This window comes from Diabrotica undecimpunctata, chromosome 2 (assembly GCF_040954645.1).
Source record: "Diabrotica undecimpunctata isolate CICGRU chromosome 2, icDiaUnde3, whole genome shotgun sequence".
Classification (NCBI taxonomy): domain Eukaryota; kingdom Metazoa; phylum Arthropoda; class Insecta; order Coleoptera; family Chrysomelidae; genus Diabrotica; species Diabrotica undecimpunctata.
Window position 1 is genome coordinate 130,749,323 of NC_092804.1, and position 17,868 is coordinate 130,767,190.

The 17,868-nt window shown below is 30.8% G+C and overlaps 1 protein-coding gene across 1 annotated transcript in view; it reads left to right on the forward strand.

The window, feature by feature from the left end:
- LOC140434877 (uncharacterized) overlaps positions 1-17,868 on the forward strand; it is a 309,793-nt gene that overhangs the window by 154,013 nt on the left and 137,912 nt on the right. The window contains exons 13-14 of the mRNA XM_072523474.1: positions 1,668-1,985; positions 8,777-9,013. Of these exons, the coding sequence (XP_072379575.1) occupies positions 1,668-1,985; positions 8,777-9,013 (555 nt within the window). The remainder of the gene's footprint in view (positions 1-1,667; positions 1,986-8,776; positions 9,014-17,868) is intronic.

Genomic DNA, 17,868 nt, shown 5'->3' on the forward strand with positions numbered 1-17,868 from the left:
ATATATTATTTAGATGAGACTTTGATTAACGCCGGTCATACTGAATGAAAAACATGGATTGATAAGTCAGTCACCTCATCAAGATAAGCATTTTTGGATGGACTCCCGACAGGTCTGAAAAATCCATCATGTAATTCCTGGACCCCGTTGTCCAAATATTTTTCCTAGCAGGATGGCTTATAGAAGGGCATATCTGGATTCATTTCGCATAATGTGTCCAAAGTACTGTAACTTTCGAGATTTTAAGGTGGTCAGTACCTCTCGGTTCTTCTTCATTCTTCTGAGGACCTTCTCATTGGTGACTCAGTCAGTCCACGGGATTTTAAGTATTCTCCTATACAGCCACATCTCAAATGCTTGCAATTTTCTGCACATATCTTCGTTCAAGGTCCACGATTCAACGCCATAAAAAAGAACAGATTAGACGTAGCATCACAGCATTCTTACTTTTATAGCAAGAGAGAGGTTGTGGCTCTTGAAGAAGGCCCCCATCCGGTTGAAGATGGATCTAGCTTTTGATGTGGAAATGAGTAGCAATGATAAATAAAAGATACGAAATTATTCGAAATTACATAAACAAAATGGAATATTTTAAAAATGAAAAACTGTAACCCATTTTACTCATTTTACCTATGTAGTTTTCCAGTACTTATTTTTCGTAATTGGATATTACATATATGTAATAGTAAAAAGTTTTTTTCATTATTTTCAAAGAAAACCTTTCGTTTTACATCCGCAAAGTATGTTCCTTTGTGCGTTGTCACCTATGCAATATTGGGGGCGATCTATCAATGGATTCATATATATTTTTGTCTCCTGAATTAAAATCTGAATACGGCATTTTGATATGTTGAACCATCTTCGACATAACCGGCATCAAAGTCAAAAATAGTGACGTCACAATTCTTCTAAATATACATTCGTTTCTGCTGACACAAATAAATGTTAAATCGAAATCGAAACGTCGACTTAATAAATTTTATTTTTTAATGTTAATGTAATGTTAAATGTATAGTATAAGTCTATCTACCCAATAATATATGTATAAGTATTTTCCCTAACTTTTACACAAGAAGAGGTCTCTTTTTATATCATTAATAATAATATTATTACTTATTTCTAAATATTGGTCTTAAAGCGTAAAATGTATAAAACCAACTTTCTTTTTTTGCCTTTTGATTAATACCACAATTATCTAATGAAGTGTGAATGACAGTTTACAAAAACTGATATTAAAGTATACTTCTTTGGAAGATTAATCATTGATTACTATTATTTTAACAGTAATCCTAAAGATTATTAATTAATTTATTTCAAATTTAGATGTTATAGACTGCTAAAGTTATTAATTTAGGAGATAATTCAAGGCTCGCGTAGGCAGGGGCCCACCTCTAAAGTAGATCTGTCACCTATCGGAATCATAGATGAGTATCTAACTGTTAGCTTTACATAGTTGTTTATTTTGCTAATTCTAATAGTACAGCTTGTGAAGTATAGGTGGCTTTGACTGAACTCATTTTTATGAAAACTTCCGTTTTCTGTCTCCTTCGTTTTGGTGCATAATAAATCTGAGTTTGTATATCAGGGCTTTGAGATAGGCTTTAAGTTTAAACAGTGGTTAGTATTAGATTTTAAATTGTATGATTACTTTGAGCATTCATTTTTAGCTTTGTACAATTAAAACTAATCCAATATATCCGTTAAACAAAGTAAAGACCGACACAACAGTTGCAGTTATAGAATTTTGGCAGGCTGGTGGCAAGAAACAGATAGACCATTTTAAAGATCCTTACTTAGTTGCTTTTACTAACGTAAAGATATCTGAGTCTCGTTATGATATATACAACGATTCGACGGAACTTTTTCAATGGAGAGCATTGGATAAAGAAGAAACAGATTTTAATAAACTAATCCTCTATAGAATCGATGTATATCGACTGCAACATTATTTTATAGAGTTTCTTGATATAGATAATATTTTGGAGGTAAGTTCTTAATCAAAATTGAATTCGTTGTGTTTATAATCAAATTTATGACTGCAGATTATGTTATCCAATTAGGTATCAGTTGCATTTATATTATAAAGGTATTTATAAATGTATTATGTATTATATTTCAGTGTTCGCAATTTTTGCAGATTTCTTGCAGTTTTAAGATTTCTTATTTGTTTTTTATTTTGTTTCATTTTTTTCTATTTGTTTTATTATTTTTTAGTCTTTTGTATTTTGGAAAATGAATCGTGTTTGTATCTATTTCTTCTTCGTCATTCAGCCAGTCTCGAAAGGTTATAATATATTCCTTAAAAAAGTACACAGATAAGTACAGATTATTTCTCTCAGACAAATGCACAGCGATATCCCTAAAACGAAATAGAAGAATAATTAATAGAAGAACACGTCGAAGGAAAATACAAGGACACTCGCTTCTCGTCTAGGGGTCCATCAAGACATTTATTTTAACAGACAAACAATACTGGACCACGGATAAGGTATTATTACATATAGGATAAACAAGGGGTACAAGTCTAACCCTATACACGCTCATGAAAATTTTCATGAACGAGTACCAGATTTATAAAGCTATGTATGTGTCTGACAAAAATTCTATAATTAAATTATATATTGTTACAGAACCTATAGCTAACAAGGACTGTATATTATATGGAGCGTATGTATTGCATTTACTTAATTTTATATACAGGGAGTTTAAATGCTGAATAAATTTAGGACATTCAAAGAAGATGTGATCGAGGTCACCTAGCTTGCCGCAATGTTTGCAACTATCATCATCGATGACTTTAATTTTAAATAAATGGCATGGGTAGCATGCATGTCCAAAGCGTATTCGATTTATAGTAGTAATATATTTACGAGGAGCTTTGAAATTCTGAAACCAGGTTGTTTGAGGTATAGTTGGTTGTAAAGAGGTATACCTTTTATGGTTTGTAGAACAGTAATGATTCCATTGCTCTTTCCATCTAAGTTGCTGATTTTTTTTGAAAATCGTAGTAACATCTGATGTATTAAGCGTATATTTCAACGTAGAGCCAGTTGTTACACTCATTTTAGCCAAGTGATCTACATATTCATTATGTTTGAGACCAATATGTGCTTTGACCCAAATAAATTTTATGTTGGCTCCAGTCGATGATAAATGATACAATCGGTCTTTTATTTCAAATATGTAGGGGTTGCTAAATGTTGAGGGCAATTCAATGTTTTTTATGCTCTGCAAAACTGAAAGGCAATCTGACAGAATTAAGATATGTCTATTGCAGGTGTTTTTAACATATTTTAGAGCTTCAAGTATAGCTATTGATTCCGCTGAAAAGATTGAAAATTCATATGGTAGTTTATATTTGAATTCTACGTTTGTAGCAGGTAAAAAGTATGCGCATTCAGTCCCTTCTGTTGTTTTTGATGCGTCCGTGTATATTACTGTGGCTTCCCTATAATCCTGCAGTAGTTTTTCTACTTATATTATTTAAAGACGAAAACAACAAATTGATAATACATAAACAGAAAGAAACAGAAATATGAAAAACCTACACGTGGTGATCTGCAGCCAATAGAAAAATCAGAACTAACTACTACATACCTAACTCATCATTACTGGGAAAAAACGAAGCAGCTTTTAGTTGTGGAAAGTTTTCTCAACGTTTTTAGTTACATTGAAGACAGACGACGTATACCAAATGGAACAAACCTTATATCGAAAATTAAATTATGAAGCTTATTTATCTCCATTTAACTGTCATTTAAGTAATATTCTTGCCATAGATTTTCTTACTAAAATAGACCACCTTCATTATGTTTAACACCATTGGGGGAATTATCAAAAATTATATGCAGATGGTTCAAAAATGGACGGCAAAGTTGGATATGCTATATTCTACCCCCAAAAAAGTATAACCCGACAAAATGACAACTTTCACAGCTGAACTCATAGCAGCGAAATAAGGCTACAAAATATATATGAATCACAAATAACTAAACTTTGTTATATTTACAGACTGCCAAAGCATTGTACATAAACTGAAATATAATATACATAATTTTGTAGAAAATTATATCATCAGTGACATCATTGCACTGAACAGTGAAACTTTGAAATCGGGCAAAAATATCATATTGTGCTGGATAAAAGCACATATTGGTATAAAAAACAAAAATTAAAAAATCCACTCTGCAAATCTATCAACTTCCTCTGGGAGATTTAATATCTGTAATCAGGTCTCTCGAACGGACAAAATGGCAGGGACACTACAACAATTCAGATTCAAACGAATACCACCTTTAGTCGAGACAAATTATATTGCACAAATAGATATTTTTCTCCTACCAAAAAATGAGATATTTTAACCACATAATGTTTTAAATTATGATGTGCAGAATAATTTTAAATTCGGTTTCGCTAATAAACTTGGAAGTGTTGTTTTTAAGTTATAAAATGAATAATTTACAATGAGTAATGCCATTGTTAAAATACCGGCAAGAAGTGCTTATCTTTAAGGGACTGGACTTACAAATTTTTCGTTTAGGTGTCATCTTTGCAACGAGGTTGTCTATAGATGTATACTACATTTCTCCAATTTTGAGTTGTGTTGAATGTTGTTGTTTTGAGGTCGTTATAATTGTAGTATTTTTTTGTTGTTTATTTTTTGAAACTGTCTATCTGCGTATAAAGAAAATGTTTGGGCCATGGGAAAAATCACCTACAGTTTTTCGTCCATAGGAGAAAGAGACCCCAAGTAGTGGTAGAGAAAGTTTAATAGCCAATCATTATTTAAGAGATATAAAAAACAACGACACTGAGACTGGAACTGTAGAAAAGAGTTTACTTTTTCCAAATAAAAACATTGTTTTGAATGAACAATCCAAGAAAATTTTTATGAACGTTTAGAAAAATCTGCAAAATGATCCCGAAAATAGTTGTAAAGGTAGTACAATGAGAAAAGCGGCCTTTCTAACAGGAATTCAGTATTCTACCATTCGAGACATTCTGAAAACTGATATTAAAAAAACAAGATCGGATGCTGGAAAACCTAAACATCTTAATCTTAATTACTATTTAAATGGGAATAAGCCACAATTAAAGGTTAAAATACGTTTATTGACGTTTCAATTTCCACTTCGGAAATCTTAATCTTATAAATACTTAAGGAATTTGGTTTACGAGGAATACGAAAAAAATGTAAAACAAACAATTGATATTATATACGGCTGAAAGAACAGACGGCTGAAAAAACTTGGATTAAAATACCAATTCGTTGATAAACGAGTGGCCATTATGAAAAGTAAGAGTAAGTACATTGGCGTTTTTTACAATATTTAGAAAAATAGGTATATTTAGAAAAAATTCAAAAATATCGAGACCAAAAGTGAACAATTTATTATTTAGACGAGAAATGGTATGACACGCACAAAGGCGCTAGCAAGGGTTTACACGCACTGATGGTTTACTTAGGTGCCACGTAAAAGGCTTACCTTCGAACAAAGGTTCTTGAATGATTATTGTGCACTGTGGATCTTCAAATGGTAGGTTGCCAAATGGATTAAAGCTTTGCAGAAAAATATATAAAAAATATTTAGTGTAGATTATTATCGGAATATGAATTTTAGTATATCCGAAGACTGGTTTAAGAATACATTACTTTCCAATATATCATTCACCAGTGTGATAATTCTGGACAATGCCAGCTATTACTCAAGACTTCTAAAAACAATACCGAACAGTTCGTCTTCAAAAGATTAGATTCTATAAGATTTCCTCTTAGATAATAATTTGTATTTTGAAGAGAACTATAATAAGGAACAATTATTTGAAGTGTTTCGTACTAAAACTTAACAAACAATATGTAGTGGACACGATTGTAATAGAACATGGTTCATACTGTTTTGAGGTTACCACCTTATTTTTGCATTTTCAATCCCATATAGCTTATTTGGGAACAAGTAAAAAAAGAGTTCGGAGGAAAAATATTTTTCCAAAATTTGACGCGCAAGTGATTGATTTAATTTCATATAAACTATCAGAGATCACAAGTGCTGACTGGAAAAAAAGCAGTAAAACTATATATTACATGTGGAAAATAAATAGAGATACAAGTGATTTCAAACAGTGGACAATTTATTATTGACCTGTTGGATAGTGACAATGATGAGAGCTAGTTTGCAGAAGAAATATTTTAGACAAGGTACGCTAATGTGGTGACTATTTAGTTTTTCATTATAAATTATTAACTTTTGTTTACAACAATATTTTCTTAAATGTAAAATACTTTTCCATAGTTCTATTTATGTGACGTCATCAAATTAGATTTCTCTGCTCTATGACTATATACACATTTACACATTTTCATTTTTTATGCTTAACTAACTGCTTTCTATTTTTTATTATTTAACATTACATGTTTCTTAACGCTTTAGATAAGATGTAACTAAAAAAAAACAAGTGCATCTTTAATTTTATTTTCATTTTCAAGTAATAACAACAATTACATACATAAAATTTTTTCCTTGTATACAGGGTAAATCACCACTAACGGAACGGAAGAGTATACCGAAAGAGTAAAAAAACTAAAAAAAAATTTAAATTATTAGTTTGTAAGTTAATAAAAGCAACATTTTAAAGTTATTTTGAAATATACAGGGTGTCCCAATAAATTTCGGCATATAAAAGTTATATTTTATCTTCCTATTCTTCTTACTCTTTATAAGCAATCCTGCTTGTTCATTGGCGAATTAATACCTCTATGTCACTCCATCTTTTGCGCGGTCGGCCGATACTTCTTCTACCGATTAATGATTTATCTCTTGCTATTTTGACCACACGTGTCTCCCCCATTCTGCTTATGTGGCTATTCCATTTTTTTTCTATTTAGTGTCTATTCATTTATGCACTAAACGTTACAAAGGTCTTAATTTTACATTTAAGAAAATAGTGTTGTAAACAAAAGTAAATAATTTATAATGAAAAACTGAATAGTCACGACATTAGCGAACCTTGTCTAAAATATTTCTTCTGCAAACTAGCTCTCATCATTGTCACTATCCAACCGGTCAATAATAAATTGTCCACTGTTTGAAATCACTTGTATCTCTATTTATTTTCCACATGTAATATATAGTTTTACTGCTTTTTTTCCAGTCAGCACTTGTGATCTCTGATAGTTTATATCGAATTAAATCAATCACTTGCGCGTCAAATTTTGGAAAAATATTTTTCCTCCGAACTCTTTTTTTACTTGTTCCCAAATAAGCTATATGGGATTGAAAATGCAAAAATAAGGTGGTAACCTCAAAACAGTATGAACCATGTTCTGTTACAATCGTGTCCACATATTGTTTGTTATAAGTTTTAGTACGAAACACTTCAAATATTTGTTCCTTATTATAGTTCTCTTCAAAATACAAATTATTATCTGAGAGGAAATCTTATAGAATCTAATCTTTTGAGGACGAACTGTTCGGTATTGTTTTTAGAAGTCTTGAGTAATAGCTGGCATTGTCCAGAATTATCACACTGGTGAATGATATATTGGAAAGTAATGTATTCTTAAACCAGTCTTCGGATATACTAAAATTCATATTCCGATAATAATCTACACTAAATATTTTTTATATATTTTTCCGCAAAGCTTTAATTCATTTGGCAACCTACCATTTGAAGATCCACAGTGCAAAATAATCATTCAAGAACCTTTGTTCGAAGGTAAGCCTTTTACGTGGCACTTAAGTAAACCATCAGTGCGTGTAAACCCTTGCTAGCGCCTTTGTGCGTGTCATACCATTTCTCGTCTAAATAATAAATTGTTCACTTTTGGTCTCGATATTTTTGAATTTTTTCTAAATATACCTATTTTTCTAAATAATGTAAAAAACGCCAATGTACTTACTCTTACTTTTCATAATGGCCACTCGTTTATCAACGATTTGGTATTTTAATCCAAGTTTTTTCAGCCGTCTGTTCTTTCAGCCGTATATAATATCAATTGTTTGTTTTACATTTTTTTCGTATTCCTCGTAAACCAAATTCCTTAAGTATTTATAAGATTAAGATTTCCGAAGTGGAAATTGAAACGTCAATAAACGTATTTTAACCTTTAATTGTGGCTTATTCCCATTTAAATAGTAATTAAGATTAAGATGTTTAGGTTTTCCAACCTCGTTGCAAAGATGACACCTAAACGAAAAATTTGTAAGTCCAGTCCCTTTAAAGATAAGCACTTCTTGCCGGTATTTTAACAATGACATTACTCATTGTAAATTATTCATTTCATAACTTAACAACCAGTGGCGCTCCGAGGGGGGAGGGGTTTTGGGGGTTAAACCCCCCCCCCAGAACCCTATTCCGACACTGTTACTTACACATTTTAAGGACTCAAAATGGAGGTAACACCATAAAAAAAATTTTGGTGACCAACCAAAACCCCCCCAGAGGCAAATTCTAGGTGCGCTACTGTTAAAAACAACACTTCCAAGTTTATTAGCGAAACCGAGTGTAAAATTGTTCTGAACATCATAATTTAAAACATTATGTGGTTAAAATATCTCATTTTTTGGTAGGAAAAAAATATCTATTTTTGCAATATAATTTGTCTCGACTAAAGGTGGTATTCGTTTGAATTTGGCAACGGGCGATAGATAGATACAGGCTTATATTTTATTGTTTTTTTTTTTGTAATAATTTTTAAATTTTTAAATAAATTTACTCAGCTAAGTTTACAATATTCGTAATATTGTATTTTCTTTATTGTAAATCTAGTGTTTTTTAGGTTTATACTGCAGAATATTACAAACCCACTCTCACTGAATTTAAAAGCAATGCCAAAATAGTGAGTCCAGGTGATGGTCCCTTTCTTGTTGAAGTAAATATAACATACGACCACTGGAGTTATTTAGCAGTAGCGTCGCATGATGATAAACAGATGGTTAATTTTAAATTCAAGGTGTACCACTATTTTTGCTATACTTGGGTTTCTACCAAAAGAAAATGGGTAGCTAAATGCATCGTAAGACATTTTAATTTATATACTAAATAAATTACTACATATATTTACCCCTTTGTGGAATCGGCTTCAATAATTACATTTTTCTCTAATTTTCCCTCTTGAGTTAGACGAATATTAATCCCCTTCACAGACATGCCTTGTCTAAACTTCCTCTACCAGGTCTTGTTGTAGTCGTAGTATTAGTAGTCCCCTAATTTAATTTTTCTCAAAATTATCCCCTTTTTGTCACTCCACTGATCCAACTAGCCATATTAGCACCCAATGATTAGCTATATCAATGGGTACTAATTTATTGTTCAAAAATTAAATGACACAGCACGTTTGTCTTTTGTCTTCGCTTTTGATATTTTTGTGTTTAATTGCTAATATGGAAAGTTATAAATTATTAATTATTAATAAACAACCAGTATTATTTTTTGTTGAGAAAGAAAGTCTCTTGAAAAGCAAATCTTATTCCCTGTCAGACTCATAGCAGAAGTTTTCTACTAAAGATCAAGCGAATATTATTGGTGCTATAAAATAATAACGCCCGTCTTCAAGATAACTTGATCCCGCTTTAGGGTTATTTGATCACTTAATTTGATTAATCCAAAAAATATTTTATTTTTTTATCGTTTATTCAATATCAGAATATGTATGTATCTATATCGTAAACTCATCGAAGATTAATTGATAGAAAAATATGGTTCTATTGAAGTGCAAGGAGAAATCTTACGAGCTAGAAGAAATATAACGTCAGCAGAATGACTAAATTTATGTCGAACAATCCTATTGTAATTATAGAAGTACAGTTTTAAAAAGTGGCCAACCCTAGTTTATTTTTGTGTGCTGGATATAAACTATGTTTTTTTCTAAAATATTGGTTAGTAAACCTTGCTTTTTAAACACTCACTATGAAGTCGTAAACAATTATTGATTTTTTTTAATATCTTCAATTGAGTTAACAAATAGATTGCCACCATGAGAATGTTGCTTGGCTGTCTATAATGGCCACACATTTTTTTTTTGCAGGAATTCATTTAAAATATTTATAAATACGATACATAATTACTAGTTTCTTCATAAACCATTATTTTTTTGAACAAGTGCAAAAAAATGGTGGACAACTTCAACTTCAACCCACCGCGGCCATAATGACAAGTCCGTCGACCATCCGCGGTAGACATGCTCGCCTGATATCACCTGATCGGCAACACATTTCATTCTACGTTCAGTTCTCTTTTTAGTTCCATTATTGTATGTATTAGTGTCGGCCATCGAGTCGTGTTTTTGTGATTGCAATTGAGTATTTATGTGGTGAACGAAAATAATGTCGTATGAGAAAGAACAGAAAGAACTACAAAAACTGTGGAATGAAATACTTTCTGAAGAGTCTGGTTTTTCACAAGATGTATCTGAATATCAACTGTGTGATTCAGTGATTCAGATTCAACTATTTGTGATGAGCCAATATCCCCGAAAAAACGTCAAAGGTTAGTGGATTCACGTTTTAAAACACAAGATATGACTTTGAAATCAAACAGTTCTCACCAACCGATAGCTGAAGGGTTTCGTTTAAGAGAATAATAATAAACAACAACCAGTATTTTTTTTGCTGAGACAGAAAGTCTTTTTAAAGAGCAAATCTTATTCCTTAGCAGACTCACAGCAAAAGTTTCCTACTAAAGATCAAGCGATTAGTTTTAGTGTTATAAAGAACGCCCGTATTTAGAATTATTTTATCCAGCTTCAGGATTATATGATTGAGATCTATTTTATCTAAAACTAAACCTAACAATGAACAAGAAAAAACAAAGAATTGTATTTATAAAATAACTTGTGAATGCGATTATTTTTATTTAAGTGAAACATCAATGCTATTAAATGTTAGGATAAGTGAACATCAATCTTGTATTAAAAATAGAGAATTTGATAGATTTCAAATATGTAAACACGCATAGGAAATGGACATAGGGTTCAATGAAATAATTCAAGTGTAGTTCTAAAAGAAACAGATAGTAAAAAGAGAAAAATCAAAGAAGCGGTTTTAATTATGCTAAATGAGATCAATTATGTCGCAAATTCCTCGGCAGAATGCAGTAGGATCTGGTTACCCATATTAAAAGAGGAAGTTAATAAAAGGAGAAAATACCACTATTAGTAAGTCAGTAAGATATCGAGAATATATCATTTATGGTTTTTAAAAAACAAACATATAAAATCTGAATTTGATGTTTATTAGGAGTAAACTAAATGTAAGACCAAATACTTACCATGTCGGGATAGTATTACGAGGTTTTTTCCTTATGATTTACAATGGATTCACTAACAGGAGAAATTTACTGCCATCATGGCATGTGGTTTCTCTTATGAAGACAAATTACATGTTATGATTTTTTTCTGACGGGTATTCTCCAACTTTGGTATTGATTTCATGTAATCGAATGAACTATCTTACAATAAAGTCGTCCCAGAAACATAACTCAGCAATATTGGCAATATCATTTTAAAGTCGTCTACTTTAAAATGTATAATATAACACGTCTGAATTGTCAATATAAATAAATCAGATAAAATTAAATTATTAGAAGAATTTTTCATCAAGTAAAAAAAAAAACAAAATGTGTTTATTTATTAAAGTTTGTATTTTGAGAACGATTTATGAAGTGGAAATTGAAACGTCAATAAACTTATTTTAACCTTAAATTGTGGTTTATTCCCATTAAGATGGTATCTCCTTTAAAATGTCAGAAGAAAATAGCTTCAAAACAATATTTGAAATTGAACGGACATACAATGTAGCAGAAGCGGATCTGTCAGGATAGTATTTTTTTCCTGATAATGTATAACAGATTTAAAACCTAAATGCCAATACATGTGATACTGAAAAGTCTATCGAGGATCTTATTGAGCAAAATACAGTATTTTTTTAATCTGACAAAGATAATACTACGATTAACGTAGAAATATTACAATCAACCGACTGGGGACCTGTTACCGGAAATAATTTGAAAACTTTTGTATTTTCAGAGGAACATCCAGGGAAACGTTATGATACATATAATAAATATAATATGCCCGACAACACATCCAGTTAGCCAGTGACAGAATGAAAGATCAATATAATTCTCGATGCAAGAATGAAAGCTATGAAGTAGGTGATCTTGTTTGGCTTTATAATCCACAACGTCGTCGAAGCTTGCCTCCTAAACTGCAAGGACAATGGGAAGGTCCGTATGAAATTAAAAAAAAAATAAATGATGAAATATACCGAATTAAGAAGTTGCCGAAAGGTAAACCAAACGTAGTTCACATAAATCGTCTTGCACCATATGCTGGCTCAAATAAAACAGAAGAAGCACGAACCCTTCAACATGAGATCAGAGATGACGGACAACCAATCTTCAATGAATTTTTGTCAAATTACGCAGAGAAAAAGAGTGCTAGATTCGACGTGCCCACAGAAGTTCAGCAGGATCTTTTTAGTGTTCCACATATCGTCTCTCTAGCCCACAGTGTTGCTCAAGATCTTGAGATGACTTAAGTAATCTCATCCGTATTTTATAAGAGGGTCGGTCGTTTGGACGAGTTAAAAAATCAGCAGCTTAAAGTTTGAAGAGTACTGAGATTAGAAGATGGTCCTCGATCTTTGTTGTATATGGTGACCAGGAAGTCGTATACAGGCAGGGCAAGCTACGAGGATATATGACGTGCTCTAACTAATTTGAACAAAATCGTGTGCAATGACATCAAGAATTTGGCCTTGCCCAAGATAGGCCGGCCTACGAATTACTGTGTGTTGCATTAATCCGAAGAGATCGTGTCCTTCAAAGACAGTAGACTGTTATTTCTTTCTGAGGGGTTCACGCAGAGCTGGAGAATCCTGTAGATTCCGCCATCCTGGGCCAACAAACGAATTAGAGGTGGACTACTCCAGAATATTCTAGTACATAATACCTTTTATATAAGCAGACCTTCTATGTGTTAAGTTAGTTGATAAGATATAATCGTGCTGTCAACTTATAAATACATATATTTATATAAATTAGAAACGCTCGTTTTATTTAAAAACGGTACAATATATTTATATATATATATATATATATATATATATATATATATATATATATATATATATATATTACTGGATATTAGTGACTGTCAATATAAACAAACAACACTGTTTATTAGGGTTGCAGTCAGAAAATTGGCCGGGATGTTAATGAAGCACTCTTATGACTTTTTGTCTAGCTTTCGGAATGGTTTTATTCCTTTTTCAAGACACTGTAATAAGAAAAAAAATGTAAATATTTATAAAATATCACAAATATTCAGTGCAACTTACTAGTCATTTTGCTATTGTTATAAAGTCAAATATTGATGTTAATAAAGCTGAATGTGTAAATACAAAATTCCAATGGAATATAAATAAAGCGGACTGGTCTCTTTTCTCTTCTATCACTGATAATTTCATGGAACTCGATAATAATTTAAGTTACCAACAATTTTTAAATAAATTAAACGAATATTGTAAAATATGTATACCGGAGAAAAGAATAGGGACTAGTCCACGATTTAGGAAAACTTGGTGGAATGACAATTGTAAAAAGGTTATTCAAGAACAACAACTTGCTTTGCGCAAGTTAAAGTTACAGTCCAATATACAAAATTATATAAATTATAATAAATGTGTAGCAGAAACCAAGAAAGTTATATTAAGGAGTAAGCGTAATGCATGGAAAAATTTTTGTGAAACTTTAAACAAAAATACACCAATAAAAAATATGTGCAATCAAGTCAAACGTTTAAAAAACATCTTTAAACCACAAATAAATCCAGTGACCCAAGGAGAATGGGTTGAGGAGTTTTTGAGAAAATTATGTCCAGATAATATATTTTCAAAAATTAATGTAATGGAAAGGAAAAACTCTAATCATCCACTTTCAGTGCCATTTAGTTTATACGAATTAGAAATAAGTCTTAAGAACAAGAAAAACACTTCTCCGGGAATAGATAATATACATTATATTATGTTGGCAAATTTACATCAAAAAGGAAAAGAAACATTATTAAAAATTTTTAATCAAATATGGCAATCAGAAGATATTCCAGATAGTTGGAGAGAGTACCGGGTGATTCCCATTCTTAAACCAAATCGAAATTCTGATTCGGCAGAATCTTATAGAGGTATTTCATTAAGCTCCTGCATAATAAAAACACTGGAAAGAATGATAAAACTTAGACTCGGAAGATGATTAGAAAAAAATAATAAAATATCTCAAACACAATTTGGATTTCGAAAAAATCATTCTACTGTGGAAGCAGTGAGCCACTTGGTAACAGACATAAATTTAGCGTTTACGTCAAATTCTTCAGTAACAGCTCTTTTAATAATGTTGAATCAGCATACGACAACGTTAATTTAAGTATACTATATAACAAAATGACACAAGGAGGAATATTAAGCCCGTTGTTATATTAAATTTATACTGCTGATCTAGTAAAAAATTTAAACTACACAAGAATTTTACAATTTGCCGATGATATAGTCATTTATAAAGAACATATTAAAATAGAAAATTCAGTCAAATCCATGGAAGAAGGAGTCAAACATATTAAAACATGGAGTAAATTATATGGACTAAATATATCTGATTCCAAAACTAAATTATGTATTTTTACAAGAAAACGAAAAGAGATACCCAACTACATCTTAATAAACAATATCTCTTATCTAGTGCAAAGTTATGTTAAATATTTGGGTATTACTCTCGATAGACAGCTTCTCTGGAAAGAACATATAGACAACATAGTTAAAAAACAGAAAAGGGAATAATTCTTCTTCGATTCGTGTCACACTTACGGTGGGGAGCAGATCCAAATATTTCTTTGTTATTATTTAAAAATAATATAAGAGATATTATCGACTATGGATCAATATTATACAGTGACGCATCACAGTGTCATTTAAACAAAATAGACAAAATCGTTAATAAATGCCTTAGATTGTGTATAGGAGCCCTAAGAAGTACACCCATTAGTAACCTGCAAGTCGAATGCTGAGAAATGCCAATGGATATAAAACGAAAAAAACTTGGCATCAGACTTTTAGTTAGATTATACGAGAAAAAGTCAAGTTTAATATCCAAAATACACCAGCTGTTCTTAGCAGACTTAACAGAAAAATATTGGATAAAAAAGAAAACTCTAAATATAGTAGATTTCTATTCAAAAATGACAATATATGATAAACAACTATATAAATATGACTTAAACCCAAATTACAATATTGACTTTAACACTCTGGAACAAGTTCAGGTATACTTCTTAAGGGATTACAGCAATTTACCTTTATCTTTAAGAAAATTAATGTTTATATCTGACAGTTCACAATTGTTCAAAGGTTATTATATGCTATATACAGATGCATCCAAAAGTATTGAAGGTGTGGGATGTGCATACTGGGATAACAATAATAAAAACAGTAAAATGTTTAAACTCAATTCCATCATGACTATATACACAGCTGAATTAATAGCTATATTGGAAGCACTAAAATATTTATCTAATATAAATCATTCAAAGTTTATAATTTATAGTGACAGCAAAAGTTCTTTAAGTAAAATTGGTGCCATAAATCCTAAATCAAAAGTAAATTACATTGAATTATATATAATAAATAAAATTAAAGAACTTCAGCAACAAGGCAAAACAGTTAAGTTGGCATGGATTAAAAGACACTGTGGAATAACTGGAAATGAAATAGTAGATGAATTGGCAAAAAACGCGGTTACACAAGGAATATTAACTCATTATCTTTGTACGTCTAGAGATATAGAATCAGACATATACAAAGAGCTTAAGAAAGAATGGAAAGAAAGATATATTAATGAGAATATAAATACAGGAAACCATTACAAAGCAATCAGAAACTATATTACGGATAAATCTAAAATGGAGTCGACAAAGGATATGACAAGAACTATATGCAGAATGAGATTTAACCACTGTCTTACACCATCATATATGTTTAAAATGAACCTAGCTGACAGTCCACAATGTACTTGTGGTCAGATAGGTAACCTACAACATAAAATTTTGGACTGTTCTCTTATATCTAATAAGATTAATAATTTTTTAAATTCGCTGTCTTCTTTTACCGATGTCCACCATCCCATTAATTTAAATTATTTATTAACATTAGAAAACAATGAGTTTTTATATAGATTATTGTATAAACATGTTTTAGATATTAAACTCAAAAAAATAAATAAAAAAGTAAAATAAAAAAATATAAGAAATAAATAATAATTAAAAAAAAAATAAAAAAAAATAGAAATAAAAAAAAATAAAAAAATAAAAAAAGAGAAAAAATGAGGAACTTCGACAGTCCACAGTAAAGTAGCTATTGAATTAAGTAGATAGCTGCAGAAGAGTTTGCTGTGGAACTCTGAGGACCTCATCACCTATTTTATATATAAATAACTAAAAAGCACCTGATAAAAAAAAACTACCAACAAATTACCAAAAAAAACGACTATGTATTGTAGATCGATACTACTTATTAATAGATTTAGGATAAGATTGTATAAGAAACAATGACTAATGAAACATGAGTAAAAATTGTCAGATTGGCGAATGGATTTAGTGTCCGCAGTCATATAAACCCAAACAAACAACAAACAACTTACTAGTCGTTGAGATTATTTATAAAAGCATAGACACTCAACATTATTAACACACACATAAAATATAAAATAGTGGACAAAATACATTTTAAAATTCTTTAAAATTCAGTTTAAAATTTAGTTTGTCATCTTTTACTGGTGTGTTTTAACTCTGACACATAGAAAAGAACAAAAAGAAAAAATCCTATGATTAAAAAGTAATTAGGTGTACTGGGTATATTTCTTTTTAAGAAATACTAGAGGCCCATCTTAGGTGATTTTAATTTTTAAACCTGTCTTAATGGTATGCAACATGTTATGCATATAAGTGTAATTTGTGTGGGTACAGGTAGATATTAATTTTAGTTTGGATGTTTTTTTGGATATTTTATATGTGTGTTAATAATGTTGAGTGTCTATGCTTTTATAAATAATCTCAACGACTAGTAAGTTGCACTGAAGATTTGTGATATTTTATAAATATTTACATTTTTTTTTTCTTATTACAGTGTCTTGAAAAAGGAATAAAACCATTCCGAAAGCTAGACAAAAGTCATAAGAGTGTTTCGTTAACATCCCGGCCAATTTTCTAACTGCAACCATAATAAACAGTGTTGTTTGTATATATATATATATATATATATATATATATATATATATATATATATTAGGTCGCAATATTTTATTTATGTTGTTATAAAATTCTTCAATACCTTGCACTGACTTTTCACTTGTCGGAACATAGACCAAAATACTATTTGGGTTTCTAAGAATTATTTCTACTTTCAACAGTGCTACTTTATCATTTAAGGGGATGAAGTATGTAACTGACTGTGCAATTTGGTCCGATACTAATATAGCCATTCGATATTGATGTTCTAGGTCGGTTGCATAATAGATGTATTCTTTTTCTGTTTTTTGTTTTCCTTAACCAGACCATCTTAGTTCGCTCATCCCCAAGATATCTAATTTCATTCGTCTCATCTCGGTTTGAGTGTTTGCCAGTCAAATACAGTGTCACGGTCATAAATAAGGTGCGTATGTCCCAGCTGGTAATGCGTACTATCTTTTCATATATTTGTATTTCCTCTTTGCTTCCTTAAATGTCAATGGTAGTTGACAAGGATTCTTGCCACCCTCTCCCCATTTAAGGGGTAACCCAGTCTGAGGGTGAGCCATTTTCTTGTTTTCGTATAACATTTAAATTTT